The 19,560-nt window shown below is 44.1% G+C and overlaps 1 protein-coding gene across 1 annotated transcript in view; it reads right to left on the bottom strand.

The window, feature by feature from the left end:
- mtmr14 (myotubularin related protein 14) overlaps window positions 1–19,560 on the bottom strand; it is a 95,061-nt gene that overhangs the window by 21,005 nt on the left and 54,496 nt on the right. Inside the window, exon 16 of the mRNA XM_083938910.1 lies at window positions 2,331–2,463. Coding sequence (XP_083795036.1) covers window positions 2,331–2,463 — 133 coding nt within the window. The remainder of the gene's footprint in view (window positions 1–2,330; window positions 2,464–19,560) is intronic.

The following is a 19,560-nucleotide window of genomic DNA, read 5'->3' as shown; positions in this document are numbered from 1 at the left end:
TAGTTCAAGTAGGTCAACTGGAAGGACACTACTTTTATTAACATAAAAATAAAAAGAGAAAACTAAAAAAGTAAAAGAATTAACCCACAAATAACGTACATCAACCCATCCAGGCCATGGTTTTATAGACCACGGTAATGCATCTACCTTGTTTATGGTAGGCATAAGAGAAACAACTTATGGTATTGGCATCTTGGAGCTTCCTTCCTCAGTGCTCTTAAATAATTAAGAGACCAAATAATATTCTGCATCTCCCCCCGAAATGTAAGGGTAAGTGGGGGTAATTATTTTATAGATTGTTCATTTATGAAAAACAGAACAAAACACACACAAAAACACTGTCAAATGTGACAGAAGAGAGAGAGAGAGAAAAAAGAAAGAAAGAAAAAGCAATCAATGCCAAGCATTTTTGCTGTCTACCCCTCCTGCAGTCCATCATAGTATATTCCATTAGAGCGTGCGTAGCACACTATTGAATAGGTAAGCATAGTCATTAGCTGTGTGTGTGTGTGTGTGTGTGTGTGTGTGTGTGTGTGTGTGTGTGTGTGTGTGTGTGTGTGTGTGTGTGTGTGTGTGTGTGGGGGGGGGGGGGGGGTAGACCGCTACTTTATTCAACCAAGGTATCGACCATCCGTCATCTTACATTGAGTGAACCAGCTGCCTAAACAGAAGTTTCCACTTTAAATTCACAATTCCCCTCTACCTTTAAGTCTTAACAGTTACAAAGGGAGTAGAATAATAACTATAAATAAAATAAATAATAGTCCAAAGTGTAGCAACATTAGCACCCTGCAGGCAGGTTTAGCAGATTTAAGTCCTAAAACAAAAAGAACTTTTACAAATATATTATATACAAATATTTCATAATACTCTGATTTCACACTCAGATAATAAAACTGTCATGTGAAGGTGAAAACCTGTATAGCAAAACTTTTTCCAACAATCATCGATAAGGGAATCGATTAAATGTCCGTCACGAGGAACAGTCGTATATAAATAGACATTGGGGCCGCCGTCAACGCTCATGCTAATACACGTGCACGTACATATGCATCTGTGCTTTTCAAAAAGCCAAAAAGCCCCTTCAAACTCATGGATCTGTTGACATCTGGAGGGGCAGCAGAGAGGGTTTCCCATTGTTTAGTTTATTTAATTTACTTTTAGTCTATTGTTTCATTTTTTTAAATAAAAATGAATAAACATAACTAAAGGTTGAATATGTATAATCTTTATTAAAACTTATATTTAAAATTAATAATAATAATACACCCACAGGGCGTTTTAAGTCTAAGTCTAATATATTTAGTCTAAAATTAATAATTTAAAAAAAAATGTTTACAGGTTTGACAATGACTTTCTGTCCCATTCTGTTTCCACTGTAGCAGCCAATAGCGTTGGGCGTTGCTGGTTGCCAGGGTTGTCTGTTGTTGGGTGCAGCTACTGTAGGCTGGCACTGGATTAATTGGAGTTTGCCAATACTGCAGTTGCTTCGGAGCCTCAGTGAAGGGGGCGTTATTTGTCCTAGCAGCTGAGTGAGCGGAGACGGGCAAAAACCAGAGTCAATATAGGCCAAGCATTCACTCCACGGACCGAGAGAAAGGAGAGAAACGCCATTAAAAACGCACGCCCAAATGGCTACATTTCTCCTTGATCACTAACATCACATTCATCTGTACTAAGCCGGAACGGCTAACGCTAACGGCTATCTGTCAGTCAATTTCCTCAGCAATACTTGTTTTCATGGTGCGATTTGCTGGAGGGGATGGGTTCAAACAGACTCCGATCTCCTATACTGGGCCGGGTCTGTCTCCAGGTATTACACACCACTCAAAGAAAGACTTCCAGTTGAAGACTGGCTAACGTTAAATACTGTTGTTAAATGAATTGATTAGTCGAAATTAGTCGTTACCTTGTATGATTCATCACTTGACATGGCGCAGGCTGATCACTTGACACACTCAGCAACGAACCTGGCAACCTGACTGCTGGAATTAGTTTTTGTTGTTGTGACTACTATCTTGAGACACTGGATTGTGTTGTTCTGCTCATTTTCCATATTCAACCGTTAATAAAAAAAACTTTCCAAACCATATGATCAAAAAATATATAAAATTAATCTCTGAATGTTGTGAGCCTGTGTCTGTGAGGGCAATCACACATAAATACAGGTGACAGATCATCACCTGCCGATGTGATATTTCATGCTGGTCAGAGTTCACAACAGTTGAAGACCATGATAATGTGCTTTGCCACTCGCACCTTCGCTCGGACAGAATAGAAATGAATGGGAGGCGGTTATTTTCCATGTGTGAGCGCAGCCTAATACTGACCAGCTGGAGGCCTGGGGTTGGCTGGAGAACAGGTCCACAGTGTCATTGGTGAGGCTGGAGGCACCGCCTACCTCCTCAGTGATGAGGGAAAAGTCACTGCTCAGACTGGTCACACTGCCGCGATCCCTCGACTCTGAAAACAAACACAGAGCGGGGTTAGCCCAGGTCCCAACTCAACAGAGCTTTTGTCTTGCGTGCGACGCTGGCAGAAAAGTAAAAACCCAGTAAAACACAACTGCTTTAAAAAATTGGCATCATGAAGGTCTTGTGATTCTGCTGACCACATTTGAAATTGATCTGTTGAATAATCTGGGAGAAGTTATGAAAAACACCATACCAGCCTTAAATGACGGGTAGTAAAATGAGTTATGACATCATCGTTTGAGGTATTGACGATTCCTTTACAATTTGGCATCACATTAGTGGGAGGATTAGACCAAGAAAATAGGAGGAGTTCAAAAACGTTTGCATAAAATACATGAAAACCGCACAAAATTCAAGATGGCGGACTTACTGTTTAGCGGTCCTAATGAAAGCTAATAGGAAATATGTCTGAAATGACTAAAGCTATGTTGGTAAAAGTTTGTGAATATCAGAGAAACTTTGTTTCAACTAAGATCTTCCAGACATTAGGGGGCGCCATGGAGCCAGCTAAACACACATGGACCAAATCATTGTATATTTTTGACAATGTTTAAGGGTTCTCGTGTGTCTGCCAAGTTTTGTGCGCTTTCGAGTATAACAAGTGCACTAAAAATGTGTTCAAGTGCTCAAAGTTATTAGGGGGCCCTATGGACTGGACGTGCCACACCCAAGTCAAATTATAACATCAAAAAAAGGATATAATTGGTGTCCACAGTTTTGTGCATTTTTAAGGACAAAACAACAGGACTTTGTTTGAAAGTTTGAAAAATAGTTAAAGTTCGATGTTTCATCGCGACTGGCTGTTCACAGACATTCTTGCAAATGTGTAACAGTATATGCATTATTTGCATCTTGTTGTGATTATGTTAATGTGGTTTCAGAGGTGCAAAGTCTCTGTCTAATTCCTGAAATATTCTGTGTTTTAATAATACTTCCCTTTACTCAGTAGGGGTATCTGTTAAAACTGCCTGCCTAAAGATTTTGGTTAAATTGGATATCAGAAAGATTAATAACGGAAAATCAACCGCTCAGAACCAGAGGGTTGGGTTAGGCCAAGGCCCCCTTTCTTTCTTCCGTGAGATAAGGAAGACAGACAGAGCGGTCACTCTTCTGCTCTCTTCGTACTTCCGACTCTACTCTCTTTACTGCATCTCTCTCCTCTCTGCCCCTCTTCTGCTTCCTGCGTTTTGTTTCCTTTGTTTCTTTTGTTCAACTTTGTTAACCCAAAGTTAGCAAGAGACGTTACTTTATATTTTGTTTTCTTACTAGTAAGTATTTTCGTTTATTAATCTATTTTTATCGCGCGACTTTCTTAGTTTTCTACGACACGTTTTTATCTTTCATAAGTATAGTAAAACCCCTCGTGCTGTCTTTGCCTTTTTGTCCAGGCCGGCAAATTGCATCGAACTCGCGACACCAGTCCACCGAACCGGTCAGAACTTTTTTGTTAACCAACAAACCACCGCCAGAGGCAAGCCACGTGCAGAGCTGCAGCCACTTGAAGAGCTGAATCCAAGCTGGGACGGGAGCAGACAAGCCCCACCAATCCAACTGCGCAGCTGACCCAGTCTACAGACCAGAACTCAGGTCCGGCAAACACCGTGACTCGGACCTACGAAACCTGTATCGGTACTGTAAGACGCCAGGGCGACTGTAATATCAACGGCAAAGTAAGGTTAGCATTTTAATGCAACTGCTGGTTGAAAGGTTGGTAATAATTTAATTCTGACCCGAGTTCTGTTGACAGGCTAACTAGAGCCAGTTTAAGTCCGCCAGTTATATTATAAACCAGCCCCGTAGGTCAGAATCACTCTGGTCTTAAACTTTTTTATATCCACATTTAACCCCTTTTCACTTCTCTATTCAGTGTTGCACTATCCTGTATTCTCCTTGCTAGGTAGTCAAATAAATGTTTAAAACTTTACGTCGTTATGAGAGTCTTCCGTTCTGTACAGAAAGTGTTGGTCCCTGATAAGGCTGTGGTACGAACTAACGCGTTCAAGACGAGACTGATAAAATTTGAACAATCAATTACTTTAAATGCTAACAGGTATTAAACCTTCACTAAAGTTTAATAAACATCCTGTCTTATTTTGGTGTGGTGCCCTACTTCGAGGTAAATTTAATCCTAAATTTTAACGAGTCGAGTTATTCATATTTAATTCGGCTACTGATATATTCTAGCCATAATAGATGTAGGCTTACCCTCTTACACAAGGGACAACTACAGGAGGAAGCTGGAGGCCAAACTCCAACAGAACAGTTTGAGGGATGTGTGGGCAGGAATGAAGCACATCACAGGGATGAAGGGGAAAGACAGGCAGACATCTGGGAGCCTGGATACAGCTAACCAGTATAACCAGTTTTTTAACAGGTTTAGCTCACCTCCTGCTGCCCCTTCGACACCCCCAACCCCCCACACACTCACACTGTCCTGAACGGCTTGACCCTCCCCCCCAGCGTTCTCCTGTACACATCTCTAACACCTCTCCATCTACCCCCCTTCCAGCCCCCCTCCTCCTCCACTGATGACATCTGCACCAACCCCCGCCCAACGGTGACTACAGACCAGGTAAAGAGGCAGCTGGAAAGACTACATCAGTGAAAGGCTGCAGGACCTCACCCAGGATCCTGAAGACATGCGCCAGCCAGCTGTCGCCTGTACTTGGACATCTGTACAACAAGAGCCTGAGTCAGGAGAAAGTCCCCATGATGAAGAAGACCTCTTGCTTGGTCCCAGTCCCCAAGAAGTAAAGGCCATCTGACCCAGCAGACTACAGACCTGTCTCACATGAGATGTCAGTCTCCCTGACATCTCATGTGATGAAGGTCCTGGAGAGACTGGTCTTGGCCCAGCAGAGGCCACAGGTGAGGACGTTTCTGGACCCTCTGCAGTTTGCCCATTTGACTGACTGCATCAGGCCCATTTAGGAGTCGATGACGCTGTCATCCACCTGCATCCACCTCATTTGCATCTGGATGGTGGGCGGGGCACTGTGAGGATCCCTTTCTCCATTGCTTATAACACCATTCAGCCTCTGCCCATGGGTTAGAATCTGCAGGTGGTGGGTGTTGACGACTATGATCTGCTGGATTACTGACTACTTGACGGGCAGACCACAGTTTGTCCGTCTGGGCAGTGTCCTGTCAGACGTGGTGGTCAGTGATACAGGAGTTCCACAGGGAACTGTGCTTTCTCCCTTCCTATTCACCTTATACACCACTGACTTTCAGTACAACACTGAGTCATAGAATAGAATAGAATAGAATAGAATTACTTTAATGATCCCAGACTGGGAAATTATTTTGTAACAGCAGTAGTAGTGGGTCAGCAAATAAACACTTTGTACATAACATAAATAGAATCTTATATAAACATAGTGTATATATACAGTGCACAATGTGCTATGAACAATAAACAATAATAATATATACAACAAAATATGCAAAATATACTATAACAATAATGATATATACAACAAAACAGTAGAGAGACCAGAGTTCTCTGTCAGGCGGAGGTGAGAGAGTTATTATATACAGTGATGGATTATGGCAGAAAAGATTTCCTGTATCTGTTGCTACGACAGCGAAGCTGAAGCAGCCTTCTGGAGAAGGTGCTCCGCTGTCTGACCAGTGTGAGTTGGAGAGGGTGGAGAGGATTATCCATGATGGATAACAGTTTTTTCAGTGTCCTCCTCTCCACCACAGCCTCCAGAGTGTCCTGTTTGCAGCCAATCACAGAGCCAGCCTTCCTGATCAGTTTGTTGAGTCTGTTGGTGTCGCTGGCTCCGATGCTGGTTCCCCAACAAACCACAGCAAAGAAAAGTACACTGGCCGCCACAGACTGATATAAGATCTCCAACATCTTGCTGCAGACGTTGAAGGATCTCAGTTTCCTCAGGAAGTAAAGTCTGCTCATCCCCTTCTTTTAAACAGCTTCAGTGTTAGATCTCCAGTCCAGTCTGTGGTTGATGGTAACACCCAGTTACTTGTAATCCTCCACCGCCTCCACATCCCTTCCCAGAATGCACGGAGGTTGGAAAGCCGTCTTCCTCTTCTTCCTGAAATCTATCACCATCTCTCTGGTCTTGCTGTTCAGCCGCAGGTGATTCTGTCCAGTCCACTTCAGAAAGTTGTCGACCAGTGCCCTGTACTCCTCCTCCTGTCCCTCACTTATACACCCAACAACAGCCGAGTCGTCAGAAAACTTTTGCAGGTGACACGACCCAGTGGTGTATAAGGTGAACAGGAAAGGAGACAGTACAGTCCCCTGTGGAGCTCCTGTATCACTAACCACCACATCAGACAGAACACTGCCCATACGGACAAATTGTGACCTGCCTGTCAGGTAGTCAGTAATCCAGGAGATCATTGTGTCATCTACTCCCATCACCCGCAGCTTCTCCCCCAGTAGCAGTGGCTGAATGGTGTTAAAAGCACTAGAGAAATCAAAGAATGTGATTCTCACAGTACCTCCTTCACCATCCAGGTGCAAATGGACTCGTTGCAGCAGGTAGATGACAGCGTCATCAACTCCCAAGTGGGGCTGGTATGCAAATTGCAGAGGGTCTAGCAGGGCTCTCACCTGCGGCCTCAGGTTGACCAAAAGAAGAAAAAAGAACAAAAGAATTTCCCCGTCTGCGGGACATTAAAGGTTTTCTGATTCTGATTCTGATTCTGATTCTGAAAACCAGTCTCTCCAGCACCTTCATGACACAAGATGTAAGGGCCACTGGTCGATAGTCATTGAGGTCTGATGGTGTCGACTTCTTTGGAACACCAGCTGGCTGGTACATGTCTTCAAGATCCTGGGGCTGATACCGTCAGGGCCTGCAGCCTTATGCTGGTGGAGTCTCTCCAGCTTTCTCCTAACCTGGCAGTCACAGTCATACGGGGGAGGCTGCTGGTGTCTTCAGTGGAGGACGAGGAGGTGGAGGAGGAGGTGAAGGTGGAGGAGGAGGAGGTGAAGGAGGTAGAGGTGGAGGAGGAGGAGAGGTGCTGCACAGGAGAGCTCACAGCAGGGGGTTGAGGGGGGAGGGGAGGAAGCATTTGGGGCAGTGAGGGTGTGTGGGGGTCTGGAGGTGTCATGGAAACGGCAGAAGGCTGTGAGCTGAACCTATTGAAGAATCTGTTCAGCTCGTTTGCCCTCTCCAGACTGCCTGATGACTGTCTGCTGCTCACCTTACACCCAGTGATCTGCTTCATACCAGTCCACACATATCTCACATTGTTTTGCTGGAGTTTGGCCTCCAGCTTCCTCCTGTAGATGTCTTTACAGGTCCTCAGCATATCTCTGAGTTCATGCTGCACTCTCCTCAATTATTCCCTGTCTCCAGACCTGAACGCCCTCTTCTTCTTGTTAAGAAGGGCTTTCAGGTCATTGGTGATCCACGGCTTATTATTAGGGAAGCAGCGTACAGTCCTGGTTGGCATGGTGGTGTATTCACAGAACCTAATGTATTCTGTGATGCAGTCGGTCATGCTGTCCAGATCCTCTCCATGTGGCTCAACAAGTGCATCCCAGTCTGTCGACTCAAAGCAGCCCTGTAGTGCATCAGCAGCCTCCTGAGTCCACCTCCCCAAGCTCCTAGTGTGGACAGGCTGCTGCTGAACAAGGGGAATATACTTAGGGGTCAGCAGAACCAGGTTGTGGTCAGATCTTCCAAGAGGGGGAGGGCTATGGGACTGTATGTATCCTTAGCATTTGCATACAACAGATCCAGTGTGTTACAGTCTCTGGTGGGGCAGTCAACATACTGGTGAAATGTTGGAAGGGTTTTATCCAGTGAGACGTGATTAAAATCCCCAGTGATGACAATAAATGCGTTAGGATGCTGCGTCTGTATCTGGGCAACAGCTGAGTGGATGACGTCACAGGCCAGCACTGCATCAGCTGAAGGTGGAACGTACACACCGATAATGATGGCAGATGTGAATTCCCGGGGCAAATAATAAGGCCTCATCCCCACAGTCAACAGTTCAATGTCGGGGGTAAAGAGACGTTTCTTCACGTGAACATGCCCGAGATTACACCACCTGTCACTCACGTACAGTGCAATTCCTTCTCCTTTTTTATTTCCGCTGCTTGTCACGTCCCTGTCCGCCCGAACAGCGTTGAGATCCTTCAACGTGTGCAGCAAGATGTTGGAGATCTTCTACCAGTCGTTTTTTTGCCAGCACCATTTTCTTTGCTGCTGTGTGTTGGGGCAGCAGCATCAGAGCCAGTGACACCAACAGACTTGATAAAATCATCAAGAAGGCTGGCTCTGTACTTGGTCTCAGGCTGGAGTCTTTTGAGTTTGTGGTGGAGAGGAGAACGCTGAACAAACTGTTAGCCATCATAGACAATGATCAGCACCCTCTCCATCACACAGTGGTCAGACAGCGGAGCACCTTCTCACACAGACTGCTCCAGCTCCGCTGTCGAAGGGACAGATACAGGAAATATTTCCTGCCACGTCATCGCAGTGTACAATAACAGTTCAACTGTTCAGAACAATACAATCGGAAGCACCTTATGTTTTTTCTCACAATCTGTCCACTGCACGTGAGATTATTATATGTTTACATTTGCACTACAATTAGTCCACTTATTTATACATTTTATTTTTGGGTATCTTTTATATTGTATTTTTATATTACTGCTTGATGTATCTGTGTGTAATGCTGCTGTTACACGGAAATTTCCCAGCTTGGGATCAATAAAATATTTCTATTCTATTCTATAAAGCTGACTTCCTGCTGTCAGTAACTCAGTCTGCAAATTTATCAAATCTAGCGTTCTTCTCCTCGTCAGTCACAGCCAATCCTAAAACATGGGGCAGATAATAAAGATGCTAACACACTAAGTCTAGCCTTATCAAATACCAGGTTTTTGGCAGGAAAAACATTTTTAATCAATGATTATCAAGCACAATCTTGATTGTTTATTTTTAATGGAAACCTGGTTATATCAGGTAACAGTGGTGCTGTTCTCATTGAATTGGCTGCTCCCAACTTTAGTTTTAAAAGTGAAGCCAGAGTTCATAAGAAAGGAGTAGGAGTAGATGTCCTTTTTGAAATTTAGAGTTTCTTCTAGTCAGACAAATTAGTTATATGGTAAGTATGGTTTTCTTAGTGGAAACGGAACAGACACAACCAGCTGTTTTCATAAAACACGTCATACCTGGAAGAACACAGCAGCTCTGAGGAAGGCCGGAGTACAACCGAAACTGTCAGTTAAGAAGAGGTGTGTCAGTAGCCCCTGAACTGTTTATCCACCAGGGCCTGCAATAATTCGCCTTCTTTTTCAATGACAAAATTAAAGAAAATTAGGCAAACAGTCAGTGTCTCCACATCAGGTGCATGACATGTGCTGTCCATGTGTCAACTTAACACTAACTCAAATACCATGGCACTTTTTCATGTGATTAACCATAGGAACTTGGAGGACATTATTCAACATTTGAAATCCTCCTCCTGCTGCCTCGATATTCTCCAAACAGGCCTTTTCAAAGATGTGTCAAACTGCATGGCCTCAGATCTTCTACAGATTGTAAACACGTCCCTTCTTTCAGGTGTCTTCCCACAGGCCCTGAAATCTCAAGCCTTTCTTAAAAAAGAACAATTTAGACACTTCACTAATGAACAATTATAGACCAATATCAAACCTCCCATTTCTCAGCAAAATCATTGAAAAAGCTGTTTTTAAGCAGCTGAACAACTTTATGTTAAAGAACAGCTGTTTTTCTGTCTTCCAGTCAAGTTTTAGACCACACCACAGCACCGAGACGTCTCTTATTAAGGTCTTCAATGACATCCATTTAAACACAGAGAATGGTAAAATTTCAGTCTTAGTATTATTGGCTGCTGCTCGAGTCCTCACTAAGACCAAAAAATTGATGATATCACTCCAGTCCTCAGATCTTTACACTGGCTTCCTGTCTGTCAAAGAATTAATGCTGATGCTAGCGAAGCAGAAGACGCAAAAGACGCATAGGACGACTCAGTCTAAAACAAGATCTGATGACGAAAATAGAAGAAAAGGCGACAGCTCAGTTGGCAGTACTCCAGAGTCAGATTGGCCGGATTCGGACTGAACTACAAATTACGATGTGCGGTGGAAAAAGTCGACAAACTAGTTGAAGCAGCCGAGAGCCGAGTGTGGGAGCTGGAGGTGGTCAGCAGGCACGTTGAGTCGTTTGCCGCTATGGTTGCAGATGTTGGTGGTATGTAAAAAGAACTGGCCACACTGAGAGACCGCTGAAATGGATTTGGAGGCGCTGCAATTTACACATAACGAGGGTAAGGGAAGGCCATGAACATGGGAAACATTTGTCTCAGTTTGTAGCTTACATGCTCAAAGAGGCTCTGAATCTCAAGAAGCCCCCGACCATGGGCCGGACACACCACACCTCCCTAGTAAACCGACGGACACAGCACCCTGAGGCATTTATGATCATCTCTGGGGAGTTAAATCATGCAACTTTGGATTATACCTTGGCTGTTTTTCATCAGGTTGTAGACTGTCCCACAGGAAACAAGAGGACAATTGATCTCCTGTATGCTAATGTAAGGGATGCATACAGACAACTCCCCTCCCACCACTGGGGGAGTCTGATCACAACCTGTTTCACCTGCAGCCACTGTATACCCCCTGGTCCAAAACAGCTGGTGAAAACTCGCACTCAGGAGGTGGTCCCCGGAGATGGAAAGTGCCCTGACAGAGTGTTAAAACACCACAGTCTGGGATGTTCTGATCAACCCTGCACGGTGAGGACATAGAGGGGATGACACATTGTCTGAAGGGGTAACTGAGCTTCTGTGCAGATGTGGTCTCCCCTGTCAAGACTGTCTGCTGTTAGCCTAATAACAAGCCAGGAGGCGGCTGTGGCTCTGTGGTCGAGTGGGTCATCATTCATTCGAGAGATCGGCTGTTTGATCCCCAGCTCCCCCGGTCCACATGTCGAAGTGTCCAAGACACTGAACCCCAAATTGCTTCCTGTGCTGCGCATGGGTGTGTAAATGTGGTGTGAATGGTTAGCTTAGATGGTATGTAGATGTCCACTGCCATCTGTGTGAATGTCTGTGAATGTGACAAGTATTGCCTTGAGTGGTCAGAAGACTAGAAAGGCGCTATGTAAGTAGTATAATATAAGTCCATTTACCATTTACCATGGGTAACGCGGGAAGTTAAGGCTGTCCTCAACAAGAAGAAGGCTGCCTTCAGGAGCAGGGACAGGGAGGCCATGAAGGCACTGTGCTCACCTTTCTCCTGTAGCTGTCCTTAGCTTCCCTCACACAGTGTTTCACCTCCTGCTGTGCTGCCTTCATGGTGCTTCCCTGTCCCTGCTACTGAAGGCAGCGAAGCAGGGTGTGAAACACTGTGTGAAGGAAGCTAAGGATAGCTACAGGAGAAAGGTGGAGGGAGAACAAAATGAGGGAGGTCTGGGAAGGTGTGAGGACCATTACCCCCATCCTCACTGCAGCCATCTCTCGTTCTTCCCTCTACACACCTCCCCCCGACACCACAACAACACCCTGTGGATACAAATACCTCAGTCTGTGGCTGGACAATAAAACGGACTGGACAACACACACCAGCCACCTGTACAGGAAGACGCAAAGCAGGTTGTACTTCCTCCAGGACACCTCCAGACTGGATAAACTGATTAGGCGGGCTGGCTCTGTGGTCGGCATGAAACTGGACTCGCTGGTGACGGTGGCAGAGAGGAGGACACTGGACAATCTGCTGGACATTATGGACAATGCCAGCCACCCACTGCACACCGTCATCATCAACCAGAGGAGACTGTTCAGTGGAAGGGTGCTCCTACCCAAGTGTAGGACCAACAGGCTCAAGAACTCCTTTGTCCCTCAGACCATCACCCTCTACAACTCCTCACTTGGGGGGAGGAGGAAATAAAGAGGACAGAAGGGAAGGAGTGGGAGCCACTCACTGAGCAATTAATAATCTACTCTTACCTATCTTATTTTCTTTGTGCATAACTTTATGCACCACTTAAGTGCAATGATTTAATCTTACTGCTCTTTTCTGTCATACATATTTTATCTTATCTTATCAACATTTAACTTAGCTGATTTCATTTTCCGTGAATTTTATGTTATCTGTATTCTTACATCTTCCTCATATATATTTGACTAAGAAGATATTGTTTACTGTATATACTGCATACTTTCTGTATCTATTTAGAGTTCATTGGTTTTCCTATACTTTATCTATTCCCTCGTGTTTTTGTAAGCTGCTGGAAATTCAATTTCCTTGTGGGAGTCTCAAAGGGATCAATAAAGAGAAGTCTAAGTCTAATTCTAACTTAAGGGGTCAAACACTGTTAGTTAAGGGAGGAAACCCCAGAAGCTCAGTTTAGCCATTAGTTGCGAGGTGGAGAGCTCAGAAAGTGTTTTTTCAATGGGAGTAGCCCTCAGATTGGACGTTTTTAAAAAAAAACTTTGCTCTGTGCTTTAACAAACTTGTCCTAGAGACGGAATGACTTCAAAGTTGTTCTCTACACCTTCAAGACATGGGCGACGCTAAAATGCGGAGCATATGCGTTTTAATGGGTCAGCTTGACCGTGGTGGGGCCTCAAATTTCTCCGCCACGCCATAAACCAGGAAATGGTCTTTAACATGACCATATATTGTCGAATCTGTCACTCTCTTCTAAATACATCTATGTGACAACATTTACTTATAGTCATAGCACCCCCTGCTAGTAACAGGAAATTAAAAGTTTTATACTTTGATGTCCTCGGCCTGACTGGTTCATCATATCCTCCTCAAAAGTGGTGATGAGAGCCTTAAGACGTGGATGATGCTTCATTGCGAACATGGGACGATGTCGTTCAATCGAACAGCTGTGGGGGCGCGGCAAATTTCGATGAAACGCCATGACAAAAGACACTGCTGAAACTGCACACCAGGTGTTCAGATCTTTTTCAAACTTCACATGGTTAATAAGAATCCCGCCCCAAACCCATATTTAGGACAATTTTGAAGCGTGGTCCTAGCGCCCCCTACTGGTAACAGGAAGTTCCATTTTATATATTTTGAGGTTCTTTTCCTAGCTGGTTGACCACATCCACCTCAAATCCTGTCAGCTCATACTTAAGACCTTAATGATGCTAGATCATGTAGCTTTTGGTTTTTCATCAAACTCTTTTGTCGTGGCGACCATCGCTCGCTTTGAAACAGTAAGTGGTTGTCACTTCAACATACATTGTCCAATAGGACCCAAATTTCTCATGATTCATAACAGTCAAGGTCTGAACACATCTGCATCTCAATATTTAGTCATAAGCATAGCACCCCCTACTGGCAACAGGAAAAATGACAAATATCTACCAATTTACAAGAAACTTATATTGTGGGTTCTACACATGATGTAGGGTAACACAATGCATGTTTTGTGTATGTTGGGTAATGGCATGGCAGGCATTTTGTACCGCCCGCCATACACAGGAAGTCGCGCACCACATTTCCCAGAGATAAGGGTCGAGGCCTGAGGACAACTACATGCCAATATCGACCAACAGACACAGCACCATCTACTGGCAAAAAGAAATCTGACTTATATGACAAAATTAATCAGATTTAGCTGAAATTCTCAATATCTAAAGCACACTGCCGCTAGTGCCGGTGACCAGCAACCTCCTGCAGGTGGTCGTCTAACATGAATCCCGCTATCCCTCCAAACAACCCACGTCAGACACGGTCACAATAAAAAAAATATTCAAGTAACCGAATAACATTTAACAAAAGTAGATAACGTAAGATAAAGTTAAAAAAAAAAAAAAGGAAAAGAGAGAGAAAAACAGTAAAACTAATAGCAAAAATAATTAACGTAATTCAAGAAAGAGAAAGACAACAAAAAATAAATAAATAAGGGGGGGGGGGGGGGGTCTCTCTCTCCTTCCTCAGCATCGTCAGGAATAACAGTGATTCTAATAAAAGCCAGCAGTGGGTCCCAGGTTTTCTTAAATGCTTCCAAAGATCCCCTCTGTGAAAACCTTAACCTCTCTAACCGGAGACATTGTAAATTTTCACGGATCCAACTATTATGAGTCGGTGGAGAAACATGTTTCCATTTAAGGAGAATATTACATCTGGCGAGCAGGGTGGTGAAGGCCACAACATGTTGTGAAGTAATGGGCAGATTTTTAGACGGAGGGAGCCCAAAAAGAGCAGTCGGATGAGAAGAAATAGAAGAGCCTGTTTTTAGGGTCTAAATGCAGCAAGTGTGGAAGAAAACATGACTGAGAAAGTGAATAACAGGACAAGGTCACAGTGTACTTGGGACCATAGGTGGATTACCGCATGGGAAAAGTGGGCGTGTGCCCAGGGCCCCAGAGCCAATAAGGCATTCAGAGGTTTCTTTGTTTTTTTTCTCGGTTCAATTAAAAAAAAAAAAATTGGAATGAATGTTGTTTTGAAAATGTACTATGATAATAAAATCATTTGAAAGTTTTAGAAATTATATGATTAAATCAGTAATGTGTGATGACTCAATGACGCACGGGCTTGAGGCATTTCAAGTGTCTGAGGTTCGGTAGTTTGCAGCTCTTTAGACCGGCACTGCCTCCGTGTCCGTGTCTGTTGCTGCTGCTGTGGTGGTTGCTTCCGCTGCTGCCCATTTTGTGCCGACTGCCGCGGCCGCTTTCCCCGGGCTCTCCTGCTGCTGGTGCTCCTTGAATACGATGCAGGCATTTATCCCAGCCAGGTCGAGGAGGATGTTATAAAAGACCGCCACTGGCCGGCCGTCTTCCGTACTGCCTTTGACAGAGTAGCCTACCCCTTTCGCATCTTGTCCGGGTTGTCCTCATCGTACTTGGTGTTGTCATAGCACATCACAGTTTCTGGTGTTGCCTTCGCACCACTAAAGGTGCCCACACCAGCCCGCAAGGTGCTCAGGATGCAGACAGACTTCCTCGGCTTTCCCTGCTACACAGAGTCGCATTATTTCAGCACCAAACTGTTCCACTCCGTTTCACTGAGGGGAACTCCCATTTTTGGTGCCAACCAGGCGATATAATACAGCTATATAATAATTGACTTACAAGTAAATTCACAAAGAGGCACAGCTGGAGACCGCTAACAAAGTTAGAGACAAGAGAGACAATGAAAGCAGCAAACCGCATTAAAAATGTAACAATGAAACCAAAGTGATGTGCGGTTAGTTTGACCGCTTATGGCCGAAATATGTAAAACATCTCATTCATCATCTTTACCTTTTGTGTAATTTATATAAAAACGATTCTCAATTAAAATAGAGACACTTTTAGAAAGATGGTTAAAAGCCTTTATTGTTTGCATTTTGTTATTTACATCACAGACTGATAACTTAATTGTGATAATATTCAAAGTTATTATTGTTGTTATTATTGTTGTTGTTTACAAAAACAAACACACAGCAAGTATGATACTGTGCTCTTTTCTTCGTGTTTTAGTAATATTGTTGTTGTGGAAACAACACAACCGCTCCGTTGTGTCAGCAGCTGGATTTTGCATGCATGGTCAGTATTATTAGTGGGTGTCTGTGGTTTATTACGTTTGCTGACATTATTACATTTGCTGGCGTCACAGCGCCTTTGCGTGCATGCGCACTGTTTGCATGTGTTGGCAGGGGGCCTTGGTGAGTTTGTGTCCAGGGCCTGTAGTCATGATAATTCGTCAATGCTTGGGACATAGGCCTGATAAGCACACATTCTGTTTTGAGAATAATAGAACTATATTTGGGCATGATGACGTCTGGACATAAAGTAGACCCTACTGTAAATGTTTGAGTGTGTATTGGAAAGACCCGATGGGGCGTGTTAATGTTGTCAGCCCACAAACCTCAGTATAAGAGGAGAAGTTCTGTTAAGAGACACTTGGAATTTGGAATTCTGTGATGATAGTGTGTTGACCTTGATTCAATAAATTCCCCTTGATGGCTGTGAGACTTCTCTGCTGACTCCTTCTTGTAGACCTTTCTATTTTATAATACATTGTTCTACCATACAAGCTTCGGGCATGTCCAGAACATGTGTGCGTGGTCCGCTGGGGACTGCTTACAGCAGTCACAAGCATCACTGTGACTAGGGTATATCTTAGCCAAATTAGCGTTGGTGAAATGGGCTCTATGAAGCACCTTCCACTGTAACAGGCCGTGCCTGGCACTAATCGAGGATGAGGTGCCAGAATGTCCCTCCACTGGACCTCAGTAATGTCTACCCCCAAATCGTTTTCCCATACATTTTTAGGTGATGCATTGGGGACTGAGCTCGGAAGAGCAATCTTATTATAAATGACAGTTATCAATCGTTTGTGTTGTACGTTGAGAGACAGGAATTTGTCCATCTCAGCTTCAGGCTGGCGGTTCGGAAACTGTGAGAATTGCTTTTGGATAAAATGTCTCATTTGAAGGTACCGAAAAAAGCTATAAGGCAGGCTGTATTTGTCCGATATAGATGTAAAGGACACAAAAACCCCTTCGTCATACAGGTCCTTAAGAGTTTTGAGGCCATTACTCAACAATATGTGGAATGCAGGGTCGGTACAGGAAGGGAGAAACGCATTGTTATTTAAAACTGGGGCAAGGACTGAAGCCCTTTGCAAGCCGCACTGCTTCCTGAACTGGATCCACATTTTAATGGTATTAACGACAACCGGATTGGATGAGATCTTGTGGGCAGTTATGGGGAGCTGTGAGCAAATCGTAGAGTGCAAAGAGGGGGAGGAAGATGTTATCTTAGTATGAGCCCTGGGTGGGCGGTAGTAGCTCAGTCCATAGGTGACTGGGCTGGGAACTGGAGGGTTGCTGGTTCGAGTCCCTGTGTGGACCATGAATGGATTGTGGACTGGTGGCTGGAGAGGTGCCAGTTCATCTCCTGGGCACTGCCGAGGTGCTGTTGAGCAAGGCACCGAACCCCCAACTGCTCGGGGCGCCGGTCCCTGGCAGCCTCCTCGCTCTAACATCTCTCCATTAGTTGCATGTATATAGGTCCTGTCTGAGCATGTGTGTGTATTTCGGGCCTGTGTGTGTGTAAAGTGAAAAATAATAGAGTGAAAATTGATAGGGGCTGGTTTCTTTTTGCCAGAAAAAGGCGTTAAGCTGTTGGTCCAGGTTAGTGAAGAACGATTTGTTAAGACAAATTGGAAGGTATTGAAAAAGGTACAGAAACTTTGGTAAAATGACCATCTTAATAACATTAACCCGGCCTGCAAGGGACAGGGGGAGGCCTGCCCATCTAGACAAGTCTGACTTGCATTTATCCAATAGCGGCTGGAAGTTCTTTTGAAAAAGGACCCTGAAGGAGCTAGTGACAAACACCCCCAAATACTTGAACCCATCGTCAGCTGTTTTAAAGGGAAATATGGATTGTGGTTGAGTGATCTCGCCAAGTTGTTGACAAAGAATAAATCACTTTTCTGAATATTCAATTCATACCCTGATAGTTGTCCAAACTGACTCAGGATTGATAAAATTGGGGGGAAATGAGAGAGAAGGTCATCGGCATATAAGGAGAGTTTGTGGACCAGGACAAAACAAGTGATGCCTTCAAACTCATTCTGGGTTCTAAGCCAGATGGCTACCGGCTCGATGGCTATGTTGAACAACAAGGGTTAGAGCGGACAGCCCTGCCGAGTCCCATGCCTGAGAGGGAAACATGCTGAACGGACGCCGTTATTATTTACAGATGCAGAGGGGGTTACATACAGAAGCTTAACCCAAGAAATACATGTAGAATCAAAGCCAAATTGATCTTTTCCAAACTTAACATGTTTGATAAGACACCCGCCCTAAACACGTATGGAGGACAATTCTTCATCATCTTCATAGTGCCCCCTACTGGCGACAGGAAGTTACATCTTACATATTTTGATGTTCTTTTCCTAGCCGGTTAAACACAAATAAACCTCAAATCCTGCCAGCACATACTTAAGACCTTCATGATGCTTGATCATGTAGCTTTTGGCTTTTGATGAAATTATGTTGCTGTGGCGACCATCAACATAAACATGGCAGATATTTCGTACCATCTGCCATAAACAGGAAGTCGCTCTATCTTTAGCATGAGTTGCCCAAACTGTACTACATTTCCCAGAGATGGTAAGAGTCAAGGCCTGAGGACAACTACATGCCAATATCGACTAACAGACACAGCGCCAACTACTGGCAACAGGAAAAATGACAAATATTTACATGAAACTTACATTGTGGGTTCTACACCTGATATAGGGAATGCATGTTTTGTGTGTGTTGGGTAATGGCATGGCATCCATTTTGTCCTGCCTGACATAAACAGCGAAGTCGCTGTAACTCTAGCATGAATTTCCCAAACTGCACCACATTTCCCAGAGATGATTAGTGTCGGGGCCTGAGGACAACTACATGCCAATATCGACTAACAGACACAGCACCATCTGCTGGCAACAGGAAATCCGACTTATATGATATAATGAATCAGATTTATATGAAATTTTCCATATCTAAAGCACACTGCCGCGAGTGCTGGCGACCAGCCACCTCCCTGATATGCACCGGGTGCGAGGGCTCGTTCATCGTTGCTTGCAGCTTTAATTTATTTTTGTTATTCATGCAAATAAATTGCCTTTTTGGAAGCTTTATCATATTCAAAAACTCTCCAAACTTCACACAAAATTCAAGCTTGGTGAAAATGTATGCATTTCATTGTTTTCAGAAATGGGTGCTCGCTAGCGCCCCCTAGAATTAGCCAGGGCGCTACGAAGGAGGCATGTAAAACTCTTCCAGACAAACAAAAAAGCCTCTTGGAGCACTATCGTAAACTCAACAGGAAGTCAGCCATTTTGAATTTAGTGGCGATTTTTTTACATTTTTGGAGATTTGCACGTGTCATACTTTAACGAACTCCTCCTATGGATTAAACACGATCAACTTCAAAATCAGTAAGTACCACCCTTAGACATGTCTGACCAAATGATACTGAAAACTCTGAGTTTTCAATGCGACATGTGGCCATAGTCCCACCTGCACCAAATTTTTGATGCATGACAAGAGTTCAGGCCTGAACACACTTGAATGACAATATTGACTCACAATGATAGCGCCCCCTGCTGGCATCCTCT

Source organism: Echiichthys vipera (genome assembly GCF_963691815.1).
Source record: "Echiichthys vipera genome assembly, chromosome: X".
Taxonomy (NCBI): Eukaryota; Metazoa; Chordata; class Actinopteri; order Perciformes; family Trachinidae; genus Echiichthys; species Echiichthys vipera.
This window is presented reverse-complemented; position numbering and strand designations above follow the sequence as displayed.